This window comes from Malus domestica, chromosome 10, assembly GCF_042453785.1.
Source record: "Malus domestica chromosome 10, GDT2T_hap1".
In the NCBI taxonomy this organism is placed as follows: Eukaryota; Viridiplantae; Streptophyta; class Magnoliopsida; order Rosales; family Rosaceae; genus Malus; species Malus domestica.
In genome coordinates, this window is record NC_091670.1 from 40,103,292 (window position 1) to 40,113,528 (window position 10,237).

Consider the following 10,237-nt stretch of genomic DNA (forward strand, 5'->3'; position numbering starts at 1 on the left):
GCTACAAATAGGGAACCTCTCTAAACGGTCCGTATTATTAGGTCAGGAGGACTCCGACCCCTGCTCATGAGAGGATCCAAATCCGTGTCATAAAACGATTTAAATTAATTAGAAGTGTTAATAGTATGATAGAGAAATAATCTCAGTGTCACATAATGTTATTAATTTATGCGTTTAGAAGAAAATTATTATTAATGTAAAAGCTAGTTGATAAATGCGTACAACATAATCCGAAATTCAACCCAACATTGATAAAGAACTGGCATTAGAATAAGAGATAGAAGCTAGTTGATAGGCGAGCATAACATGTACAGAATTTAAACTTCAAATTGTTCCAAAACTAAAAAGAGAACTATCACTGCACTGAAAATTACTTAACAAACAGAGACACAAAAGAGATGATTACGGGTGCATTTTTGCTCAGCACCCTCAAGCGGTGGAAATGCTCGCCACTATTAGATGAGTTTAAATTTTGAAATTTGTATCTATCCACTATACAAATCTCAAAATGTAAACTAATCTCGGTAGTGAATAGAGCAGTGAGCATTGCCATTGTGGTCAGCAAAAATATTTCTCCTATCCACTATACCAATTAGGATTAGGAAAAAGAAAAGAGTGAATATGTTTGTATTGATTTGCTTCAAAAATGTTTACAACATAGAAAACAGGAACCCTACCAACCACCTGCCTTCACAACCCCACGCCCAGAAGAACGGCAAAGTTCGTGCAACTCCAGTGTTAAAACTACAAATCTAGCAACCTGGTAAAGCAAGTGGATCCACGAGAGACATTTGCCGATGCTACCATCTCAACGACGTTCCCTGGCGGCAGCCATTAACGTTTACATATGCGTATCATATGTTATGTTCTCACTCCAGGTCAAATGGATCCACGGAGGTGGTCAGTGAAGATGATATACAACCTGCAAAACGGAAACCCTAAAAGAATCGTAACTCGGCAGCAGTTGCAGATGTGAAGGAGAGTTTTCCGTTGCAAGTAAGAATTTATCATTAGACAGGAACCCGAAAATAACGAGCAGGGTGCCCCTGATTTCTTTTGACCAACAACCACTCACCAAGGTAACTGACTGCCTTAACGAACGCTTGTACTGTATATGTCCAATCTGCGCCATATGACTCAGTCGTCAACGATCAGCAACGGTTTATGCATGTCCACCTTGGAACTCGTTCATTTGTAAAAGGATTAGGAACTCACCTAATAAATAATTCAGTCAGTTCAGTCACCTATACAACTCGAACCCATGTTCCGCCACACATAGGACAGCAATAAACCCAGCGGCTGATCCACCAAGTCTCCCGCCCAGTTTGATTCGCTGCAGTAGCAGCATCTGGGGAAGCAAAAGCTGACGTCTGCCGCAAACATCTTATGCACTGCATGCACACGAGTACAAAATAAGATTCATAGGATCACTACCAGTTAAGATGGGGAGACAAACAGCATTGACTTTTCATATCAAACCTTGTACCAAACCCCTTCAAGCCCAGTCTTCCATACGGCAGTAACAACATCTCTCCGTGAACCCATTATGCCCAGATATGCCCCTAGACCCACAGAAGTATTTAGGCCAAAAGCTGCATCTCTTTCAGACATCCTGCGCTTCCTTGGCCACAGGCCATGGGCTCCATAATAAACATCACAACTTTCCAAAGATCCAGAATCAGGTAGGTCTGAAGAATTACATAGCTTGGGGGTATCATCTTGAGGGCCCATGTCATCTGGATCAGACCAAGGCCCACCGTACATGTTGCGCCTATGCCACTCTTCGGCTGGAGGGTGGAGTTCTAACTCTCGGAGTAACAGACCAGCAGCATCTGCACCTCTAGGCCGGGGCATATTCTGTATAGCCCATCAGAAACAAGATTGTTACTATGAGATTTCAGATTGTGATTGACACTAAAAAATTAAGTAAAGTTACTCTTAAAGATTTTAGAGAACTTTAAGCAAAACAAGAAAGTTAATCCTCCTTTACAGAATAAAGTTGCAGGCATTGAGTTTAGCAGCATTATTGATAAGTAGAGCAGAAACCATGCCACTCCATGATCATGAGTGGTAAGGAATACAACTATACCTGCATATGCGGGCCAAGGGATGCTTCAACAACCTCCGGAAGAACTGTATAATTACCATCAATATAATGCAGCCGCACCTGAATGTTGCTACTTCCCACCTGAGAAACTGGCAATGGATGTGCCAGGCTTGCTGTTCGCCGACAAAGATCCATAAGGATGAGGAAAAGGACTTTCACCTGCAGGACAGCAACAGAGTGCATTACATCATTCTAGCTTTTGCTTATCAATTTTCTATGATGAACGGAATTATCCAATTAATTCAGAACACCCTTATAGTGTGTCAAATTTCCAAAAATGAGACATAAAGATTGAAAATCCCATTCACAGTTCACAAATCAAATAATATAAACCAGATATAAACAACTAAGGCAACATGTAATTTTTTGTAGAGGTCTTGGACGAAGAGAGCATCAGTTTCTACCTCCTCAAAAGTGTAACCCTGACCAGCATTTCCAGCACCCAATCTTGACCTTCCAGCAGGTCCTTCTTCAACTCCTTTTGCTCCAGGTATCTGACTGGGCCGAGCTATCTGACCCTCCTCCGGCCTGACCATGGTTGTAGATGATTTTGCAGAAACAGAACTGACCTCCTCCACCTTCCCAGGAGCACCAGGTTGTGGCTTTTGCATATTTGAATCAGCATTTCTCTGTGCTCCCCCCGAGAAACGGGGTAGCTGAGTTCGCCGAAAGAAAAAACAGAAAAGCAAAAGCTGGCATAACCTATGAAGGAAATGGCAATCCCCAATTAGCCTAACGGCAGGTGTACCAGGAAAGGTTCCTGTGTTGATACTTATTGGCATGAAGGAAGATGGCCCGCTAATGGGGTTTGGAGTTGAATTGGAAACTCCATCAGAGGTGCTACTAATCTTTGCAATGGCACCTTGAACCCAAGCTTGCATCTGGGTGTTTCCTGTAGAATTTGTGGTTCCACTTTGACCCCCTGAAAAACATAGCACGACATTGTCAAAGAAATGTTGCATTGCAGATAACGCAAAACAAGAAGTAAATAAATAAGTATAAAATTCAAATGCTGCCTGTTTCTCCTAACATAAATAACGGCAAACACCTCCTGAGTAAGAAAAATCATGATACTTAAACCCTAAGATGCCTCAGAAGCTAGTCTAATTTCCAAATGGTATGGGATTTTTTTAAAGAACCATATCTGGTCAATCCTGATGTAAAAGATTATTTACGCGATTTTCACAGAAAAAAATTTCAGACTTCTTTTGCACCTGAATCGAACTATAGAAATAATATCTTCAGTTTCCATAATGAGAAGAAGAATGCACACTGACCTTGACTGGTTGCAGGAGAAGCCGAACTTTGGGTAGGACCAGCCACCATATTGCGGTTGCTGCCAGCTCCAGCAGTAACAGCATGGCTAGCCAGTGTGCGACAAAAACTTGCATAGCGCCGCAAGCGAGTGATGAAATGTGAAGCTAAATCAAGAACTGCGTCAACGTAAGCCTGTATTATGTGGAAAGATTAGGTAAGCGAGATTTGAAGAAAATCATACAACAATCCTGGGACACGTGAACTGACTGGAGGAAGGTTCAACCAACCATCTTCATAACCATACATGGACTTTACAAGCCCAAACTAGCTCACGCATTACTTCTACTATTTATTTCATAGAAATGAGGACCAGGTCATAACCATAATCATGCACCTACATGACTGGATTCCACATTGTTGACAATAAAATATACATTTCAATAAACCACCAATTGAAATGTAACACAACCACCAATTATTTGTCAAACTTTTAGCGACGGCATGACCATTTTTCAGTGTATAACTTTCAACAGACGAAAACAATAAGTTTTAAGATTAAGAACAGTCAACAGAAAACCTGAATATGTGGAACTAGTGCTGGTTCAATAGCCATTGCTTCAGGATCAATGCCTGATAACATTTCGCCAGATGCCTGCCATGGCTCTGGTACCAAAGCAGATGGATTTATTAACGCTGATTCTATTCCTTTCCCCAGCATGTCAAGCAACAACCTGGCTTGCATGTCTAAAACCATCGCCCTAACTTCTTGTGCATTTGTACCTTCCAGTAGCCTGCACTTTATCCTGTCAAGACTCTGCATCAAAACAGAATAATTTTCTTAGTCAAACAACAAAAGTAGTCAACAAAGACGTGAAACTGAGGCTGGAATGGTAAGGATGTGTGACTGAACTACTAAACCCTGTCCTGAACCTAAAAACAGGGATAGAAAAGGATAATAAAAAGGCAGGATGTAGCCATGCAACAGCATGAAAAGTTGATTGAAAACTCGAGTCTTTAGGCCAAAAAGTCATGCGCAAAGCCTCAACTTCAAATTATAATCTAGCCATTTTCCCATCTAGTCAGTTTCCCATGCAATCTGTCTTAAAATATCCCAAAACAACTTTTTCCTTATAAGACACGCCAAGATACTTTTACAATCTCCAGCATGGGAAACAGGGAGGCCATCTAGGTGATACTTTGCTTGAGCAAATAAGAAGCAAGTAGAATTGTCAACACCTCTTACATGTAATGCCAATAGCCTTTAACAGCAAGAGAGTCAACAATACCAGGCCATTCAGATAAGAAAAGATTATGGGATCTTGAATTCATTTAAAACTCAGCACATATAACTACTTGCACGAAACAAATTATATTACATCATATCTGAAAGTTTTTATCAAAAAATTAGGGCCATCCACCAGAATAATTATGGACAAAATATCTCTGACATACGAGTAATAAAATGTTAGTGCATCAAGATTATAAAATAAAAAAATGCAGCAACTAATTTCACTAAAATGACACATGGTCCTAATTGTCATGAAAAAGTTAGCATGGACAAGAAAATATCTATACGCATGAAACAACCTGCGTCAGAGCAAAAACTTACAGGACCATACTGTTGCCTGTGCTGAGTAGAAGGAAGAGAATGAAAATCTGCATCCAGTACTGCAATGACACTATTCAGAGAAACTGCAACAAACAAACAAAAAACCACGGTCAGAAGGTTGTGCACATAATTTAGTAAAGAAATTTTCAATGAAATGCAAATAAAATGGATTGGAGACCTATAATTTGCTTCCTACATCTCAAAGTACTTTGCAATTTATCAGTGACACAAGAATACCACCAATAGGAATCGAAGGTTTATTACCAATGCCATCCTCAGCAGCACTCTGTGTACAGCCAACAGCATCCCACCAATCAACCCCAACCAAAAGACTCCACCAAAACCTGCCATGATGACCATCACTCTATCGTACCTTAAACATCCATAAGAACTAGTTTCAGGGATTCAAGTTTTATCAGGGTGGAAGTACCTTTCCGCAATGGCACGTTCCCAGGTTGACGGGTTTGCCTTCACTTGGCTGCTTGGAACAGCAGGAGGAAGAACACGTATTATTTTTAAAACCGTACGGTCCTTAGCACTATCGTGCCAAACAGAAGCTGAGCAGCAGCTTGTCGATGAGAAGGCTGGGGCAGCAATTGCAGATCCGACGTTAATCTGGTAATTATCAACAGGTGAAAAGTTCGGACCAGAGAAGATGTGAACCCCACCCCGGAGAAAAGCGACAGCAATCTCACCACCATGAGCAGAATAGACTATTCGAGCAAGTGTTCTAACATCACTTGGCAGGTCAAAAGGATCAAAACTGACTCTTTTTACTTTCTCTATGTTAGAATCAGGAGTCTTCCTTGCATCAATGGTTGCGGCCATCGCTGCTGCTTGGTGACTTTTAAAATCATTAGTTGGTTGTATGCTTGTGTCCACTTTGGATTGCCAAACAGTTTGCATTGGTGCCTGCCCACCAAAACTGGAAGTAGGATTTCCAAATATTTGGTGAAGGACAACGGGCTGAAGAGATGATTCCCACCGTTGCACTCTCCATCCTGTAATCGATGGACCCTCATCTGGATCATAAGGAGACATGTATTGTCCTGCACACATGAAATATAGGAGTCATGATTCAATTAATGCAACTACTATAGTTCAGACGTATTTCTAAGAAAACTTAGTTTAGGAGAAATTAAGACTCTAACAACCAACTTTAGGAGAATTTTTTTGGGAAAATGTACATCTGGATTAGAAAAGATCAACAAATAAATGCAAGCAATTGAATTCCAAATGTAAAAGATAGGGAAACAAAAGGCTCTCAAGGAAGAAGACAATTAGTACCCTCAACTATGACAACAGCAATGACAGAACCACCACGAGTTGGATCAAAGGCAACTGCTGTAACTCCAGATCCCCATGTAGTAGTGGTTGCAGATTGAGATGCAGCCTCGGGACTCACATATGCTGAAAAATTAGAAACTGGAGAGCAATGGAGTGGTAAAGTATCACTGAAATCTGGATCGGTCTGCTTTCGCCCTTGCTTTGCTTCGGATATAAGATAATCCTGCCAGCTAAACAGATATGCAGCCAAAGGAGAAAAACCTGCCCAATTGGGTGGATTTATTGAAGGTGGGACCCCATTAGTTGTGCTGATCTTTGGACTTGCATGAAATCCATTTCCAATGCCAGGAGTGACCTCCCAAACAACAACAGTAGATGGGTTTACAATTGGAACGCCTGCGACATGCATGGCACCACTATCTGTTATGATAGCATCAGCTGCCATGATCCCACTAGGCCCAGCACCCAAGAGTCCCTTGCTTGTTTGAAACCACTTCGGTGCAGCACTAGTCTGATTAAGAGGATACTGGGACCAATGAAGCTGAACAGAGCCTGAAGAGAAAACAGAACAGATGCACAGAAAACTGGGCCACCTAGCTGCAACAAATAACAAAATATTGCATCAGATATCAACCGTACACACATTGAACAATGAAAAAAGGGGCATATAAGAAAACTTGAAAATAAGAGAGGTTGCAATGAAAAGAAGAAAAAAAACCTGAATTCTGAGACTGCTGTGAAAGAAATTTTTCTTCAAAAGTTGACTTTGCATTGGAGGATGTACTTGATTTTGAGGAAAGCCACCTATACTGGTTCATCAACAAAAAGATTAAAAGAATATTAACCATCAACACCATCTGAAAAAGAATAATGTAGACACACCAGTAGACGTAAAATTAGATATTCATATAAACAATAAGCAAGCTAAAATGTTACATTTCAAAGAACAAAATACAGTCAGATGGGCAAAATATCTTCTAAAACCAGATGAGTAGCAGAAAACAAAATTGCTTACTGGGGACACTCCTGACAGCCACTTTGTAACAACTGCAATATCCTGCTGCCATTCATGATCTCGTTGCCAGCGGCTGGCATCACGTACGAGATTAGCTGGCCCCTAAACAGATAGATCAAATATAAACATTTAATAATAGTTTTGTAAAAAAAATGTGGGAAAATTGGCCAAGATTATTGCAATTTAGCTGTTACTGGAAAAGCCACGTCAAAAGCTTGCAAGGGGAAGAGGTTATATACATAAGAGAATTCAGTCCAGCAAGTGTAACTTACTTGAGAAGGCTGAGTCCAGATCGTTACTCTCCCATGGAAATTGGCAATTAGTAAGGCACGAGGGCAAGAAGTAGGGGACCATTCAATAAACTGAACAGAATCACGAGGAGAATCTGCAAAATATATTCAATGTGACTATCATGGTTAACAGAATTAGAACCAGTATTTAGGAAAGCAAAAGCAAAATATCAAAGGTCTTCCTAACCCAGCAACGAATGAAAAAGACATGCAAAGACATATGCCAACTGTCAGGAAATTTCTTCCAATATTTAGGGAATTGTCATCCAAATGAGATAGGATCTGAACACTTAAATGAACTAGCAGGTAATAACTATTTTACTGTGGATGCTAAAAAACAACTTTGTATGCAAGAGTTGCTTGGAAAGAAAAAGAAATTTGACATATGTAGATGTTCATGGCAAAATCATACTGTGCATCAAGCAAGGCCAAAGAGGATTATCAAGCCTTCATAGTTATCAAGCTATTCACTGAATAAGCTGCAGTGAAGAAAACTTGGGCAAAGAATCTAAAGAATCAAAGGTTCTTATAAAATCAAATAACTCATCTAAGTACCTGCATTCACATTGAACACTGCACACTCAGTTGGTCGCTCTGGGATCACGATATGTATGGGAATCCAAAAAGGTGCATTTGCATTAGAACTACAGAAAAGTCGATAATAAGAAGAATTGTCATAACTGTATGCCAATGTAACTAATAACAAGGGAGAAAACAAAATAAAATACAGGCCAAACTTAAGCAAGGTTAACCCCCACCAACCAGGCTGCCTAGATTTTTAAACTCAAGTCATTCCTTGATTCTCCAATTGGACCTTATATGAAAGAAGGAAAAACGTTCTATTTTTAAAAGCCAGCTACAATTCTTAGACATTCTTGAGAGATTCATCCTTTTCTTTTCATAGTGCTTTCTGAGGTCCAACTAAACAAAAATAAATGGTAGGTTCCATAATCAAGCATATTGTCATAACAGAATAAATCCCACATTTCATGAGACTAAGAAAAAAGTGAGCATAAACAAGGAAAACCAACCTTGGAATTCTTGCACAAGTTTCGGATGCACAAGCGATGGCATTCAGCTTCCCACACCATGCAACAGCACTAGGAAACAATCAAAAAGGGTACACATAAAGCCAAATCTTCTGTATGTAACTTAAAACATAAATGTAAGATGTCCAGGGCAATTTAGCAGTGTCATGTTAATAAGGAAGTAATATATTTTCCAACTAGCTTTCCATTATGCTTCTCATTTTCAGATTTCTAGTTACCTTGGCCATAATGAAGCTGATAACCCCTACGCCTCTCACACTAAGGTGAGTAATTGTTATTAAAACTAACAACCGAATTACGCAGTGTAGAGATGTGGTAAGTTGTCCAGTGTTGTCAGAATGAAGTAGCCACTATCCGGTACTCAAAATTCTTATGTCCACCTTTATTCACATCGTGGAAAGTTATCAACTGGCAACAGTTCATAGGGCAATGGCGTAACTAAATCAATAAAGACCTAAAATTTCGGTAATTACCAGCCATAGAATCCCCAATGTCAATACTTCTTTCTCCACATTTCAAAGTCAACAACTTTTCTCTCTTTCCCACCTCGGTATACACTATATAACAACAATTTCTTATTTCATTTCAGTAAATTCAGAATTTTTCTCAATGAACAAACAACTACAGAGCTCAAACACACAATTCTATTCATTTGATTCGTAATACCGCTTCAGAACAAAATTGTAAACACAATTCAATCAAATGCCCACCACCCCCACAAAAAAAAAAAAGATGCATAATTCAATGAAAAAAAAACTCAAAATTGAACTAATTGCAGCTGGAACATTAAAATATACCTAAAATTGCGACAAAGCTCGGGGACGCTCATCTTGTGCTGCAAATTGGACCTGGGCTGCTTGAGCCGGATACAGAAGACGGCGGCGGGGCTGGCGGCGTCTTCGTCCATGGGGTCGTCGGGCTTGTCCACCGGGTCTTCCTCTTCGATTTCCCCTCCTCCGATGCTCTCAACACTCCCAGTTTCGGGCTTATCGATCTCAAGGGAGTGAGCTACAGTCTCGTCGTCAGAGTCCTTCACTTGACTCATTACCCCAAAACCCTAAAAAATTATATATACAAGGAATCACAAAGCACAGAGAGAGAGAGAGAGACAGAAGATTGTGAGTGGCAGAAAGTCGTAATTGAAGGCGACAGAAATCACTGTGGAAAGCGAGAGAGAGAGATAGAGAGAGATAGAGAGAGTAGTGGGGTTAGTGTGTATGTTTGAATATGTTGAGAGAGAGAGGAGAGAGAGGGGGACTGAATTGGGGGATTGGAATTGGATTTTGTTTTCTTTTTTGGATTTTGAGGGCAGGTTTGAGGCGATTTTGATTGATTTTTTTTTTTTTTTTTTTAGGGTTTTTGGGTGGCTGAGAAAGGCATGTGATCCCAAAAACCCAATTTCCAGGTGTTGGTGGTGTTGGATTTATTTTGGGGTGTGATATCCACACACCCTTTTTTACTTCTCTCACACCTTTTTTATTTTCAGCCGTCGGATCGGATGAATTGAAGAAGATCAACGGACAGAAATTAACAAAAGGTGTGTGAAAAGTAAAAAGGGGTGTGTGGATAGCACACCCCTTTATTTTTATGGGTGTCACTGTCAACATCTTGTCTTCATTGTTT

At 40.1% G+C, this 10,237-nt stretch overlaps 1 protein-coding gene across 7 annotated transcripts; it reads right to left on the reverse strand.

Annotated features, from left to right (window-relative positions):
* Window positions 1-612: 612 nt before the first annotated feature.
* LOC103446436 (mediator of RNA polymerase II transcription subunit 16) lies at window positions 613-10,017 on the reverse strand. Of its 7 annotated transcripts, none has more exons than XR_003777048.2 (18): window positions 9,412-10,010; window positions 8,597-8,665; window positions 8,121-8,209; window positions 7,548-7,660; window positions 7,276-7,377; window positions 6,979-7,069; window positions 6,261-6,857; window positions 5,404-6,022; window positions 5,238-5,317; window positions 4,974-5,056; window positions 3,942-4,178; window positions 3,385-3,556; window positions 2,512-3,029; window positions 2,090-2,266; window positions 1,480-1,857; window positions 1,216-1,391; window positions 1,076-1,123; window positions 613-922 (listed from the first exon to the last, which is right to left on the reverse strand). XR_003777048.2 is itself a non-coding variant. In XM_070806007.1 (18 exons), the coding sequence occupies exons 7-18, from the start codon at window positions 7,353-7,355 to the stop codon at window positions 1,245-1,247; spliced, it is 3,174 nt and encodes a 1,057-aa protein (XP_070662108.1). In that variant the 5' UTR covers window positions 7,356-7,377; window positions 7,548-7,660; window positions 8,121-8,209; window positions 8,597-8,665; window positions 8,833-8,994; window positions 9,088-9,171; window positions 9,412-9,652; the 3' UTR covers window positions 613-1,244. The 7 variants fall into 7 exon arrangements, 3 of the variants coding, with proteins under 3 accessions (XP_070662108.1, XP_028966219.1, XP_070662107.1); XR_003777049.2 differs by having other exon boundaries at window positions 613-938; XM_070806007.1 differs by adding exons at window positions 8,833-8,994; window positions 9,088-9,171 and having other exon boundaries at window positions 613-1,391; window positions 6,979-7,064; window positions 9,412-9,652.
* Window positions 10,018-10,237: the final 220 nt, after the last annotated feature.

Coding starts and splice junctions, on each gene's coding strand:
- LOC103446436 (XM_029110386.2), bottom strand. CDS start 9,659: ATGAGTCAAGTGAAGGACTCTGACGACGAGACTGTAGCTCACTCCCTT. Junction 4,179..4,973: donor ACAGGCAACAGTATGGTCCT/GTAAGTTTTTGC, acceptor GTTTTGATGCAG/AGTCTTGACAGGATAAAGTG. Junction 3,557..3,941: donor CACTAGTTCCACATATTCAG/GTTTTCTGTTGA, acceptor CACATAATACAG/GCTTACGTTGACGCAGTTCT.